This window comes from Lithobates pipiens, unplaced genomic scaffold (genome assembly GCF_037356315.1).
Source record: "Lithobates pipiens isolate NorthernLeopardFrog02 unplaced genomic scaffold, aLitPip1_a1.2 Scaffold_27, whole genome shotgun sequence".
Classification (NCBI taxonomy): Eukaryota; Metazoa; Chordata; class Amphibia; order Anura; family Ranidae; genus Lithobates; species Lithobates pipiens.
Window position 1 is genome coordinate 109,800,373 of NW_027507788.1, and position 15,947 is coordinate 109,816,319.

At 41.8% G+C, this 15,947-nt stretch overlaps 1 protein-coding gene across 2 annotated transcripts in view; it reads right to left on the bottom strand.

The window, feature by feature from the left end:
* Positions 1 to 15,947, bottom strand: part of GRIK4 (glutamate ionotropic receptor kainate type subunit 4) — a 799,826-nt gene that overhangs the window by 361,840 nt on the left and 422,039 nt on the right. For both annotated transcript variants that reach the window (XR_013263204.1, XM_077457367.1), the window contains exon 3: positions 9,006 to 9,170. Coding sequence is in view for 1 of the 2 variants with exons in the window: in XM_077457367.1 (XP_077313493.1) it covers positions 9,006 to 9,170 (165 nt within the window). In the remaining variant the exon portion in view is untranslated. The remainder of the gene's footprint in view (positions 1 to 9,005; positions 9,171 to 15,947) is intronic.

The window sequence follows — 15,947 nt, forward strand, 5'->3', positions numbered from 1 at the left end:
GATTTTTCCTGAGATCATAGGTGAGTTTGTATAATGGTATATTGCCATCATCAGTTTTTTCCAAGTTTAAGTAGATGGGGGTGAGGACACGCAGTAACATTTTGGCATGGAAATGGGTAAATCACCAAGGACACTTAAAGCAGAGTTCGACCCAAATTGGAAGCTCTGCTTATCTGCCTCCTCCTCCCTTCCGGTGCCAGATTTGGCACCTTTTAGGGGGGGGGGGAATACCTGTCTCCCCACTTCTGAGTGATCTCGCCATGGTAGTTCAGGCCCTCTCCTCCCGCCACATGCGCAGTAGGAAACAGGATGTGAAGCATCAAGGCTTCACTACCGGTTTCCCTTACAGGCAATGATGGCGCCAGCACCCGAGAGCCAATGGAAACATCGTCAGGAATGCTGACATCGCTGGATTCCAGGACAGGTAAGTGTCCTAATATTAAAAATCAGCAGCTACAGTATGTGCAGCCGCTGACTTTTCATTTTTTGTTGGGGGGCCAGAACTCCACTTTAATAGACTGTTTTTGTTGTACAAAATATTGGTGAGTCCCAGAGCTGAAAAGACAAAGTCATTCACCCTTAGCCAACAATTGTAAACATATTTACAGGTCCAAAAAGAATGAAAAAAAGTCAAACAGCAAACAGCAGCAGAGTAGACCTATTTTACACAATCTAGAAGGTGCAATATTTTTATAATGAAACTATTTCAGTTGTATTACTTTTTCCCTAGAGGAAGTCACTGGCATTTAAAAGAGTTAAACTTTTTGGTATCTAGCTTTGGAGGTAGCAGTAAGTGTGGAATAGAAGGTAGAAACTAGCTTGGTAATATCTTGTCTTCAAAGGGAGTAACAATTGTTGGGTTAAGATTCCGAATTGTGTGCAACTAGCATGGTGAAACTGGTAATTGTACAACCCCAAATTCCAAAAAAGGTGGGACGCTGTTTAAAAATCTACATAAAAACAGAATGTAATGATTTGCAAATCTCATAAACCAATATTTTATTCACAGTAAGAAATTAAAACATATAAATTTTTTAAACTGAGAAAATTTAGCATTTGATGGCAGCAACACATCTCTCAGTGCCATGCTTACCACAGTTTAACATCCTCTCTTCTTTGACCCTACGTTCACACCTATGCGTTTTTTGGTGTGTTTTGCAGTTTGCATAAACACACTACAGTCCATTTAACATGGTTTCCTATGGTACTAGTTCACATCTATGCATTTGTGTGCGGTGCATTTTTGGAAAGTGTCGGGAACTTTTTTTCCCACGATTTGAGGCTAATAAACTTCAATGGAGCTGCACCAGAAATGCAAGTGGTGCATTTTTATGCAATTTTTGATGTGTTTTGCATTTTGCGGTTCTTATTTTACCACTGTATATAAATGGTTGCTAAGCAGGGGGCTGGGAAGCTTGCCGCCACATCCTTAACTGATGAGTCATCAGCTGTGAGCGGGGTTCCTCGCTGAAGGCTGAATGTTAAAAAAAAATAAAAAATTGCTGGCAAAAGAATTTCATGAAACAAACGACGTGAGGTTTCCCCCCAGGTCCATACCAGACCCTTTAGGTCTGGTATGGATTCGGAGGGGACCCCCACACCAAAATAAAAAAAAATGCAGTGGGGTCCCCAAAATCCATACCAGACCTTTATCCGAGCATGCTGCCCCGGCAGGTCAGGAATTCCTTTATTAATAGCTCTGTCTTTTCTAGCAGTCTCTTCCTGCCATCTTCTCCTTGAGCTGTCTCTCTTCCTGCTGTTTTCTCCTTACTGCCATCTCCTCCTCGAGCTGTCTCTTCCTGCTGTCTTCTCCTTCCTGTCATCTTTTCCCGCCATCTTCTCCTCGAGCTGTCTCTTCCCACCGCCGCCTCTTTCCGCTGCTGTCTTCTTCCTTGCCGCCGGTTACCCGCTAAAGAAGTTTAAAAAGCCGCTCTTGTTCTGTTGATGTTTTCATCATTTTGTTGTAACCCGCTCTCTGCCGACTCTTATATAGCAATGGGGCGTCATCCAATAATATCACCTGGATATCGCCAGGTGATGTCATTGGATGGCCAAGAGTCGGAAGAGAGTGGACGATAACAAAACAGATCAACAAAACAAGAGCGACTTTTTACATTTTTTTTAACAGGTAACCGGCGGCGAGGAAGAAGACAGCAGCCAGAAGAGGCGGTGGGAGGAGACAGCTCGAGGAGGAGACGGCGGGAAGGAGTAGATGGTGCGAAGGGATGGCTAGAGAAGACAAAGCTATTAATAAAGGAATTGTCAAAAACCGACCCTTGTGTTTTTATTACATTTCACTGCTGATGCTGAGGGCATGCTGCCTGGTGTGGTTCAGGAGGAGGGGTGCTCACTCGTCCCCTCCATTTCCTAAACTTCCAGGCAGCATGCTCGGATAATTGTCTGGTATGGATTTTGGGGGGGGGGGGGGCATGTAATTTTTTTAATTTTGGCCCGGGGGTCCCCTCCGAATCCATACTAGACCTGAAGGGTCTGGTATGGACCTGGGAGGGAATCCCACACCGTTTAAAAAAAAAAAAAATTTGCCACCCAATTTAAAAAAAAAATGTACATTCAGCTTTCAGCTAACTCATTGGTTGCTAAGGATGTGGTGGCCGGCTTCCTGGCCCCCTTCTTAGCAACCAGCTATATACAGTGGGTTTTACAGTGCGTTTAAAGAAAAAAAAAACGAAAAACGCAAAATGCATGAAAACTGCATGCAAAAACGCATAAAAAACGCTGGTTTAAAAAAGCAAAATGCACTGATATATGTGCCTGAAAAAGCATCAAGCGCAGCCCCATAGATGTGAACCTAGACTGAACAACACTCTGTATATGTCTGGGAACTGATTAGACCAGTTTTGAGAGAGGAATGTTTTCCCATTTTTGCCTGATATAGGATCCTAACTGCTCAAAGTGATACTAAAGAAAAAAAAAATGTTTTAAAAATAAGAGCAAACGTGTTTTACTTACCTTCTTCATACGATTTTGTACAGAGCAGCCTCAATCCTCCTCTTCCTGGGTCCCCCACCAGTGTTCTGGGCTCCTCTCCTCTGCTGAGTGCTCCCATAGCAAGCCAGTTGCTATGGGGGCACTCATGCATGCTCACTTCTGAGCCTGCTCTGTAAGATACAGAACAGGGCTCAGCCCCGTTCCCTCCTCACTGGCCAATGGCTTATGCTACTGTATCTGAGCCGATGATTGAGATAGCCGGGAGAGCAGCTGCTCTCGTGCACATCGCTGGATTGAAATCAGATTCAGGTAAGTATTGGAAGGGGTAAGGGTGCTGCAAACAGAAGGTTTTTAAACAATATCTAGCCCTGTAGCCCTCTAGCAAGCAGTAGCAATGTCAAACTGGCAATGTGCTACTAGGAAATCTGATGAATGTGGCGAGTTACCTTTCAAAGAAGATTACTGCCTATTTTGGAGTGGCTTAGACCCCTTTCACATTGAGTCACCCCAGGCGTCAGCGGTAAATCAGCGCTATTTTTAGCGCCACTTTACAGTCGTTTTAGTGCTGCTATTCAGCCACTAGCCGGGTGGTTTTAACCTTCGCTAGCAGCCAAAAAGGCGTTAAATCCGTCTGCAAACGTGTTTTCAATGGGTAGGGGCGCTTTAGGAGCGGTGAGTTCACCGCTCCTAATGAGCTCCAGAGAAGCTGCTGGCAGGACTTTTTCTGATGCCCTGGCAGCACACCGGTCCAGGTCTTTCACACTGGGGTGAATGGAGCTGCTGTTTCAGGGCACTTTGCAGGTGCTATTTTTAATGCTATAGTGCCAGCAAAGCGCCTCACTGTGAAAGGGGTCTTACACTGGTAATTAGGGAAGGGCCCCAGTTCGGTTCGCACCATAACATGCAAACAGGCAAAAAATTTGTGCGAACATGTGAACCCTATTAAAGTCTATGGAACATGAACATGGGAAATCAGAAGTGCTCATTTTAAAGGCTTATATGAAAGTTATTGCGTTAAAAAGTGTATGGGGACCCGGGGTACTGCCCAAGGGACATGTATCAATGCAAAAAAAGTATCTAAAACCACAGTTTTTTCAGGATTAGTGATTTTAAAAATGCTTAAAGTTAAACAATAAAAATGTAATTATGGAAGAACAAGATTATAATGGTGCTACTGACAAATGGTTCATAACAAGTTAAATAAAAATATAATTTCTTTATTAGTACAAAAGGGTAAGGAGAAAGATAAACAATGGGTACTGAAATTATTAAAATCAATAGTAGAGCATATACACGATACATATATTGGGTTGCTGGTAGCCCACAAAGGAAAAGAAAAGGTGGTCACAGATGGAGGTTAAATCCCAACATGTTTTGCCAGTAATGGCTTCCTCAGGGGATAGTGTGGGACCACCACAATGATTGAGCTCTTATTAAATCCAGGGCTGGAGATTAGGGGCGACCTTACTTTTCCTTTTTCGTGTGCAGTGGCTATTAAGCTGTGCACTTAAGGTCTCTAATAAAGAAATATTTTTATTTAACTTGTTATGAACCATTTGTCAGTAGCATCGTTATAATCCCATTCCACCATATCTATAATTCTTCTTAGCAAGATGAGGTGCATGATAATATATATATATATATATATATATATATATATATATATATATATATACTGTATTTTCTGGCGTATAAGACTACCTTTTACACTTAAAAAAAATGCCCAAAAATCGGGGGTCGTCTTATACGCCGGGTATACAGGTATACAATTCTGCCCGATGGATGTCAGCCCCCAAATGTCTGCTAATACTGTATGTGGCTTCAGCTACAAACAGTATATGCAGTTGAGCCAATCCCAGCGAGGGATGTATTCTATTAATGAATACAGCGCCTGCTTGGATTGGAGTAACAACCTCTGCCAATCCGAGCAGGCTACATAGAGTAGGCTGCTTGGATTGGCTTTGAGAGAGATGCTACAGCCTTGAGAGAGAGAGAGAGAGAGAGAGAGAGAGAGGCAAGGGCTGATGATGCTACAGCCTCTGCCAATCCAAGCAGGCATTGTATTCATTAAAATAATACACTGCTCACCATACTTCCCTGGGTAAATCCATTCACTGATCTACTACTATACATCCTGCTATTTGCCTTTGAGGTCCCAGGCACCCAAGAGAGACAGGTAAATCTGGGACATATGACGGGGGGTTATTAAATGCATTTTGGTGGACAATTTCCATAGAATGTAACCCAAAAGTGGTATAGGTTTGGTTAGTGAAAAAATCTACTTTCCAGAGTTGTGGCAATCAATAGATCTCCGTTTGTGTTATTATTGTTTGATTTACTTTATGACATATCACAGCATGGCGGATGAGTAGTTGGCATTCTTGCTTTGTGTTTTTTAATGGTTCTAATGTTTTTTTTAAATGGTGTTGCCTCAGAAGGGGGGTAGTCTTATATCGCGAGTATTGTCCAAAACCTATGTTTTCACTTGAAAAATAGGGGGTCGTCTTATACGCCCAGTCGCCTTATACGCCGGCAAATACGGTATATTCTAAATAAAAATGAAATATTCCTTTAAATATTGTGCCGGGGGGGGGGCTCCCCTTATTCTGCCTGTAAAGTAGCACATCCGTGTGATATGTTTTACAGTGCCGCAGCAACATGACATTTCTAAAGGAAAAAATGTATTCTAAAATTGCTCATGGCTGTAATGTATTGCCAGCTCATGGCACTATAGATAAAAAATCTAAGAGAAAAACAGCATCCCCCCCTTACCCAGACCCCTTTGGGTCTGGGTAAGGATTTTACGGGGAACTCCACGCCACATTTTTTTTAAAAACAGAGTGGGGCCCCCCCCGAAATCCATACCAGACCCTTATCCGAGCAAGCAGTTTGACAGGCCAGGATGGGGGGGGGCAAGCGAGCCCCCCTCCCCCTCCTGAACCATACCAGGCCGCTTGCCTGCAACATTGGGAAGGTGCTTTGGGTTTCCCTCCAAAGCCCCTTGTCCTCATGTTGATGGGGATAAGGGCCTCGTCCCCACAACCCTGGGCCTGCGAGTGGGGGCTTATCGGAATCTGGAAGCCCCCTTTAACAAGTGGACCCCCAGATCCCACCCCCTCCCCCATGTGAATGGGTATCAGGTACATTGTATCCCTACTCATTCACCAAAAAAAGGGTCAAAAAGTAAAAACCACATAGACAGTTTTTGACAATTTCTTTATTAAAAGAAAGAAAGAAAAGATCGCCACCCGACGGACCAAAACAATTGAAAAAAACGAAGATACTCCGCCTTCATGGGAGGCCTCCCAACGACTGCTGTCTTTTTGCTGTGACAGCTTTTATATAGGCAAGGATGGGGCCACCCGCTGACGTAACCGGATCACCCCGCCCTCCTCTGACTGCACATGACTGTTACATCGCCCTTGCCTATATAACAGCTGTCACAGCCAAGAGACAGCAGTCGGCGGGATGACTCCCATCGAGTAAACAATTTTGTTCTATTTTTCTATTTTTTGGGTCCGTAGGGCGGCATGATGGATGGACATTATGGGACACTTTTTTTTCTTCTTTAACAAAGGAATTGTCACTTTTTTTGTTACAAGTGTAGGAGTACAATGTACCCAATTTCATGGCCTGCCATGCTGCTTGCTCGGATAAGAGTCTGGTATGGATTTGGGGGGGGGGGGGGGGCTACGCTGTTTTTTTTAAAATTTTGGCATGGAGTTCCCCTTAAAATCTATAAGAGACCCAAAAAGCCTGGTATGGACTGGCGGGCGGGGGGGGGGCATGACATTTTTTAAATAATTCTTTCAATGGGTTCCCCTTAACCACTTCAATACACTGTATTATATACTGAACACTGACTGCATTGTGTATATATATATATATATATATATATATATATATATATATATTCATCAACTGTGTTTACTCTTTTTAAATCATGACAACAGAAACTACCCAAATGACTCTGATCAAAAGTTTACATACCCTGGTGATTTTGGCCTGATAACATGCACACAAGTTGACACAAAGGGGTTTGAAGGGCTATTAAAGGTAACCATCCTCACCTGTGATCTGTTTGCTTGTGCTTGTGCGCTTGCTGCGCATGGGACGTAATTGGACATTAAAACATGTCAATGATACAGCACACCAGGCCAAGGCGATCTGTCATTGGCTACAGCAGAATAAAGTGAAGGATCTGGAGTGGCCATCTCAGTCTTCTTACCACAATATCATTGGGCCACTCTGGGGAGATCTCAAACGTGCAGTTCATGCAAGACGGCAAAAGAATTTACAGGAACTTGGAGGCTTTTTTCCAAGAGGAATGGGCAGCTTTACCATCTGATAAGATAAGGAGCCTCATCCACAAATACTACAAAAGTCTTTAAGCTGTCATTGATGTTAAAGTGGGTAATACACAGTATTAAGAACTGGGGTATGTAAACTTTTGATCAGGGTAATTTGGCTAGTTTCTGTTGTCATTATGATTTAAAAAGAGTAAAAACAGTTGATTGATAATAAATGGCTTCAGCCAAACACTAACCATGAGTGAAAGAAAAGTTTTTGTGTTATCATTCATATTCTGTGAAAAATGGCCAAGAAATTATAAATTCTGCCAGGGTATGTAAACTTATGAGCACAACTGTATAATATATATATATATATATATATATATATATACATACTGGACTGCCTGCACTGGGTGTGTATATATATATTTATATATACTCTGCATTCAGTGTAATATATATATATATATATATATATATTAGAATGCCTGCACTATATATATAGTCTACACTGAATATGCAGAGTGTGTATATATATATATATATATATATATATATATATATATATATATATTCTACACTGTATGTACCATATACCAGTGAGTGTATACCACGCACTTTTCCCCCCTGAAAATAGAGAGTAAACAGTGCCTGCGTGTTTAATACGCCGATATTGATGTCAAACCTGCCGCCCCGCCTCCTGGCCTTGGAATAGCACTACCAGTATAGTCTGAAGTTAAGAAAAAATCACTTGCCAGCCCCTTCTCATACACTACTTCTTCTGTGTCACTGAGTCATTGTAAATGGAAGCTTCTAAATAGCTCATTGGAGCCCAGCGAAGTTCTCCCTACTGCTCCCCCTCCTTCTCCGAGTGTAGCTTTAGATTGGAGGAGGAGAGCAGTCATGTGACTGTCCATGAAAATCAGAGGAGAGCAGTCACGTGACCGGCTCCATGAAAGAACGGCACTAATGAGGTATTTAGAGGCTTTGATTTAAAATGAGAGTGACACGGCAGGAGCAGTGATTTTTTCTTAACTTTAGAGTATGCTGGCAGTGCTGTCCCAGGAGACTGGGGGTTTCCTTGGAGTGCATGGGGGGCTGTGTACTGTGCAGGGGAAGGGGGCAGTGTACTGTGCAGGGGGCTGTGGAAACTTTTTTTCCTGAAACTTCCCTCTTAAAATTAGGGTGCGTGTTATACGCCGATAAATAAGGTATATATTAATAGACTGCCTGCACTGTATATATAGTCTACACTACACTGTGTGTGTGTATATATATATATATATATATATATATATATATATATATATATATATATATATATATATATATATATATATATATATTAAACTGCCTGCACACCACTAACCTGCCTCTAGCCAATGTTCTCTTAATTGTAACACTATATACAGCCGCCGTGTAAGCAGCCTTATATGGTGTACATAGCCCCCTGACAAATGATTGGCTAAAGGCACCCTACCTTTGGCCAATCATGGCTCTCACAGCAGAGTGTGCTGTGATTGGCCAAAGCATGCAGGTTAGGTGCATGCTTTGGCCAATCATCAGACGTCAATGCATTGCGATCTTGCAGTGCATTATGGGGCATTCCGTGGCGCTCGATTTTGCCACAAATGCCTCATAATATTCGCTATTTGGGCCCATCCCTACTGGTAATACTAGAGGAAGTTTCGTAACAGATACAATCACACCATCTTGAGTCTGTAGCATATCTGTATTTTGTAGTATTAGAAAAAAAATACGTACTTGTTTCTGCCGTTTCATACTCGCTGTCTCTCAAAAGCTCAAAGATGTCAACCTCAAGCTTGGATTTTCCTTGTCTCTCAGGGTTTCTATTTATTCTGTCCTTGGCCAATGTAATGGAAAGTCTCTCTCCTCTACTGCATTCCATGGGATCATCCAGAATGGCAGCTGGTGAAAGAAAAAGCAATGTTTTTATTCTCTTTATTTTTCTACCTTTTGTGGCACTGTTATACCACACAATGGGGGTTATTTACTAAAGGCAATTCCACTGTGCACTACAAGTACACTTCAAGTGAACTTGGAAGTGCATTGCAAATGTACTTAAGGCTGGGTTCACACTGGAGCGATGCGGGAACGCCGCAAATCCGCAGCGTTTTCCCGCATCGCATGCCTCCCGCCGGCAGTTGACACTGCCCTATGCGGACTGCTGGGAGTGTCAGTGAAATGTTAATGACACCCCCAGATCAGTTTGCATATCGCAGTGCGATCTGCAAACTCGGACAGGAATCGGATCGCATTGTGTGAACACCCATGCGATCCGATTCTGCTGCGGACCAAAAAAAGGGTCCCGTGCGAGTTTGCGGCGGGTGCGATGAGAATTCAGCCATACTATCTGTATGGCTGAACTCGCATCGCACAGAGATCGGATGTGATTTGCACTGCAGTGCGGTGCGAATCACATCCGGTTCTCGCTGCCGCAGCGGTGTGAACCCAGCCTAAAAGTGCAGTTGCTGTAGATCTGAAGGGGACATGCAAGGACAATAAAAACAGCATTTTTGCTTGCACATGATTGGATGATAGAAATCAGCAGAGCTTCCCCTCATTTCAGATCTTCCCCTCATATCTACAGCGACTGTAACTCTAAGTCCACTTGCAGTGCACTAGAAGTTCACAGTGGATTTGCCTTTAGTAAGTTAACCCCAATTATTTCAGCAGGGAAAGCACACCAAAAATACAGTGTTTCAGGTAAAGTATTGGTCAATTCTTCAGCTGTTTGCTGTGACTGTAATATTGCTGTAGTTTGTTCATGTGGTATTTCTTGCAATATGAGTATCACTCTTTGGTTAGCTGTATAAGGCTCATTTTACACTGGTGGTTATGTAGCAATGTGCGTATTTGAGCAATGCATGTGTGCGTGTTTTTGAGCATTTTAAAACTTTTTTTATGTTCACTCATTGTGCAGACAGAGAAATTTAGAATAGGTTTTGTCACAGTGCATATGCTTTACAATTGATAGAAGATTTTGGAATAACCTTGTAATATAAAGCAGATTCAGTTTGGATAAATGTGTCAATTGACATTTGATAAAGATATTCTTGAAATCTTTGAGGAAATGCAGAACACAGCTTGTTATAAGATAATAATCTTGGTATTGCTGGCAGTAAGGGAAGCAATAAATATGTGTATCTGCTACAAGGTCCCCAGGATCTTTGATCTGCCTAAATCGTTGTATGAATATGTATTAATAGAATATTTTGATGAATTCCTGAAGGGATGAAAAAACTATGCAATTTGTTTTTGCAAGTTGGAGTGATGTTTTAACTTAACACCCCAAGACTCGAGTCGCTCCTCTTAGAACGGTTCCGTAGTACAGAACGGGGGCGACTTGTCAGGTCGTGGCGCGTCGCCCCCTGTGTGAACCGAGCCCAAGGGTACTTATTTGATAATTGATGAATATATATTTGGTATTTTCTGTACATTGATTGTGTTGATGTTGAACTTCTAGCATGAAATCCAGGTGAAAAGAAAGTGGAGATTTAAAGTGGTTGTAAACCTCAGTCTTGGAATCAGAGCAAATCACATACAGTATCTCACAAAAGTGAGTACACCCCTCACATTTCTGTAAATATTTTATTATATCTTCTCATGTGACAACACTGAAGAAATTACAAAAGTACTACATTTGCTACAATGTAAAGTAGTGAGTGCACAGCTTGTATAACAGTATAAATTTGCTGTCCCCTCAAAATAACTCAACATACAGCCATTCATGTTTAAACCGCTGGCAACAAAAGTGAGAACACCCCTAAGTGAAAATGTCCAAATTGGGCCCAATTAGCCATTTTCCCTTCCCAATGTCATGTGAATCGTTAGTGTTACAAGGTCTCAGGTGTGACTGGGGAGCAGGTATGTTTAAATTGGTTTTATCACTCTCCCATACTGGTCACTGGAAGTTCAACATGGCACCTCATGGCAAAGAACTTTCTGAGGATCTGAAAAAAAGAATTGTTGCTCTATATAAAGATGGCCTAGGCTATAATAAGATTGCCAAGACCCTGAAACTGAACTGCAGCACAGTGGCCAAGACCATACAGTGGTTTAACAGGACAGGTTCCACTCAGAACAGGCCTCGCCGTGGTCGACCAAGGAAGTTGAGTGCATGTGCTCAGAGTAATATCCAGAGGTTGTCTTTGGGAAATAGACGTATGCGTGCTGCCAGCATTGCTGCAGAGGTTGAAGGGGTGGGGGGTCAGCCTGTCAGTGCTCAGACCATAGGCCGCACACTGCATCAAATCAGTCTGCATGGCTGTCATCCCAGAAGGAAGTCTCTTCTAAATATGATGCACCAGCTTCATGATGTCGTCATGGAGGAGTGGAAGAGGACGCCAGAGGCAATCTGTGAAGCTCTGGTGAACTCCGTGCCCAAGAGGGTTAAGGCAGTGCCGGAAAATAATGGTGGCCACACAAAATATTGACACTTTGGGCCCAATTTGGACATTTTCAAGTGTACTCACTTTTGTTGCCAGCAGTTTAGACATTAATGGCTGTGTGTTGAGTTATTTTGAGGGGACAGCAAATTTACACTGTTATACAAGCTTTACACTCATTACTTTACACTGTAGCAAAGTGTCATTTCTTCAGTGTTATCACATGAAAAGATATAATAAAATATTTACAAAAATGTGAGGGGTGTACTCACTTTTGTGAGATATTGTATATTGGTAGTGTTTACTTATCTCTCTCCAAAGCTCTAAGTGTCGTTTCTCTCTGGTGCATTCTTCCTCTGTTATCAGCATGGACCACTTCTGAGAAGTTTTCCTGACGCATGAGATAAAATTTGTGTCGGGAAGGGAGTTTTGCACGTAGCTTGTCTATTCAGAACACAGTTATGCTGTGTGAAGTGAAGTGGGGTGTGTTCCTTTCCTCCAATCAGCTCTCACACACTGTAACTGCAGCCTCTCCACCGCCTCCTCTTTGCTCCTGTCAGATGCAGAAAAATTTGAACATGTTTTTACCCTTTTGAAGGGGTGTAGGGAAGAGAAGACTGCAGATAAACAAGTAAAACCTATGTAGGAGGATTTGTTCATCTCTGTGTATCATCTGAGGCTGTGCACTTCACTGAGTATATATGAGGGTTTACAACCACTTTAAGGGAGATGCTTTGTACCCTTTCAACAAAAAGGGCTTTTGGAAATTGCATACAGCACGAAAAACGTTATTATCAGCTACTCCAGTCTAGCAGTTCTACCATCCTAATGTTGGATCTATGCAGATCATTTGCTTGATCCTCTGAACAATTTTGCAAGGCTAAGTCTGTGTTCTGGAGCCACTGATTTTTTTAAATCATTATATCACAAGCATTAGTAAACACATAGGAAAGTTTATTATATTTACTTGTTTAAAAAATGTTTTACATTTTTTCAGTTACTTCCTGGTTCCCATACCTAGGATGATGATGATAATGATGAAATCATGTCATAATATGTCCCAGGAGTCGTCAGGAGGGGAGGAGGGGTTTTCTCAGCTAAGCACACCCTCGTGCCTGCATGGTTGAGCCAAGGGCAGATGGATTCCAAGAAGTAAATGCTAGCTGAATCATCTGTCCTTACTCAAGATAGTCATAGCCAGAAGTGCTAGGGGGTGTTTTTCAAAGTGATTTTTCAGCAAAATAAAGTATGGAGACATGGATGGTTAGATGTGTTTATTTTGAATATTAAAAATCTATTAAAAATTGGTATTTGGTTTGTGGTGCTCAGATGCAGTGTAATATTGCTTTAGCGTTCAAAGTGGCAAATTAGTCCTCCAACTGGCTGATACAGGTCACAGTTTCAGACACTTTGATCCTCAACATCTGAAAGTCAGTTTTAACCTCAGTTAAAATACAGCAAACTTCCCTTTAAAGTTTTTTTGTGATGAGGCTCACTTAACAGGTGGCAAAAGCTTCCAGATTCTTCCCTAAGTTGTCATGTGTGACTATTTTAGCTATTTTCTTCAGACCCGGCCAATGGTGTTGACCTGAAATGGTCTTGTATTTCATGCTGGAAACTTTCCAGCTTGAAATTAGTTTTAGGCACTCATTTTGGAGATGTCATAATGTTCTGTAAGGTTCTGGGCAGGATAAATGTCTGTATCCGGAGCCTGGGTGAATAAGATAGATATGGCGAATTCTCAACGGGCAAGACATCACTGTATATGGAGGTAGAATGTAAACTCTAATCTTTTGTGAACTCTACTCTCTGTTTCACTTCTTTATGTACTAATAGATTATATTGGGTCTTTCTAATCCATAATAGACAGTATGATCTTCCAAATCTACTCACTTTTATCCAATAGAGTGGAAACGCATGTTACTTTGATATTTACCCTTTATACCTGATAGTTTAGGTCCATACTCCTTCAGGCATTTTATACTTTTTGTGTCTGTCTATTGCCTGATTTTAGTCATAGTCATGTTAGTTCACATCCATTTTGGATATAGAGCACTTATAATACAATATCCTTCCAGGCATGCCATCAAATGCCCAATTTGTTTAATTTTTAGTTTTTGATCACTGTTGCTTTTTTTACCTCAATAATAAGAGTCAATAATAAGATATATATGGTAACTGTGCAGCACTTCTAAATCCCAAAAGGACAATCCAGGCACAAAAGTTCAATAGTAGTTCAATCTGCGAAAGACAGGGAATAGGGAGACTCATCACCAGCAACCGACAATACAGACGCTTACCCCACGTGGTGGACCCTCATCACAAAGGTCACATTAGCCTATGTAATGTGAACTCAGGTAAGAAGGAAGCCCATTAATCTTCATACACTTAGTGGCAGCAGATCGCATAGTGGATGTAGCAAACCTGGATGTGAGTCTCCTTGCTCAAATATTACCCTCCAGCGGTAATTATCAAATATACAGTATGTCATCCCATGCAGACAAAAGGAGTAAAACCTCATTGCGCAGTACATCATAACAGTATTTATTCAGATAAAAATGATTGAGATTGCACTCACATTGCTGACAAACAAAAGCAAGCTCTGTTTGTATGTATACAGCCTTTCCCCACAGGAAATATGGCCGCCGTGTCCCAGCATGCAGTAGCGTCCCGTTGCCAGGAGGAGGTGGGGAAAGGCTGCATACATACAAACAGAGCTTGCTTTTGTTTGTGAGCAATGTGAGTGCAATTTCAATCGTTTTTATCTGAATAAATACTGTTATGATGTACTGTGCAATTAAGTTTATCTCCTTTTGTCTGCATGGGATGACACATATTTGATGATTACTGCTGGAGGGTAATTTTTGAACAAAGCAATCAGGATGACTGGGGGTTGGAACTTTAAATGAAGCAGGCAGGTGTAAAACATTTAAATTTATTGGAAAATCAATGGTAAGTTGCATGAGGATAGTCATGAGTACACCAAGAAGACCAATATATTCCATACAATGAATAATTTTTGAACAAAGAGAGTCACATCCAGGTTTGCTGCATCCACTATGCGGTCTGCTGCCACTAAGTGTATAAAGATTGATGGGCTTCCTTCTTACCTAAGTTTGCTTTACATAAGCTGATGCGACCTTTGCGATGAGGGTCTACCACTTGGGGTAAGCGGCTATATTATCGGGTGCTGGTGACGGGTCTCCCTATGCCCTGTCTATCGCAGATTGAACTACTATTGAACATTTGTTCCCGAATTGTCCTTTTGGGATTTAAAGCACTGCACATTTACCATAAATATATTTAATTGTCTGCTTATTTTACTTTGTATGACATTGTCTTTCCACAGATGTACACAAAAACCAACTTTGGCTGTCTCCTGATGAAGTGGGTTTTGCCCTGCGAAATGCATAGAGATTACAGTTTCTGCAAATAGATAATGATTTACCAACTACGTTGGCACTTATAATGTACATTTGTGAAACTGTATTTTTATTCTTATCTAATTCATTGTGGAAATGTATATGTGTGTTTTTTATGTAAATTGAAATAAATGTTGTACTCTTTATACATCATGTATTTTTTCACTTAGCACCACTCTGCAAAGTCCCATGGGCAAATTGTCTTCCTGTTTTGTTCTGGTATATTGGGGATTGAGTGCTGCTTAGTTAGGTCTGAGCATAAGAGGTTCTCCTTTTTTTCTCTATTGATAGATTATAATATCTTCCATACATGTGTTAAACAGAGAAGTTATAATGGTGGTGATGGAAAGTAACAGTGAGCTCTTAAAAGCAATAAGACCAATTGGAGGTAACAAACTATTTGGAGGTTTGGGATAGGAAAGGACTGGTGACATTCATGGGCCAATGCAGCCCTAAATATTACAGAGAAAGTAAGCTTCTTCATCAAGGGTAGTCAGTAATCTCTTGTCCCAGTTTAGCTCTAATATTAAAGGGATTGTAAAGTAAAATGTTTTATTTTTTAAAAATAACAAACATGTTATACTTACCTCCACTGTGCAGCTCGTTTTGCACAGAGTGGCCCCGAACCTGGTCTTCTGGGGTCCCTCAGCGGCTGTCTCTGCTTCCTCCCGCAGGTACTTCTCATGTTCATGCGAGCTCCCTCTCATGGTGAGAAGCACCTGCGGACGCACTCCCGAGATACAGCCTGTGGCTATAGCCACTCGCTGTATCACGCGGCCCCGCCCCCCGGCGTGCTGCATCACTGGATGTGATTGACAGCAGCACGAGCCAATGGCTGCGCTGCTTTCAATCCATCCACTCCAGCCAATCAACGG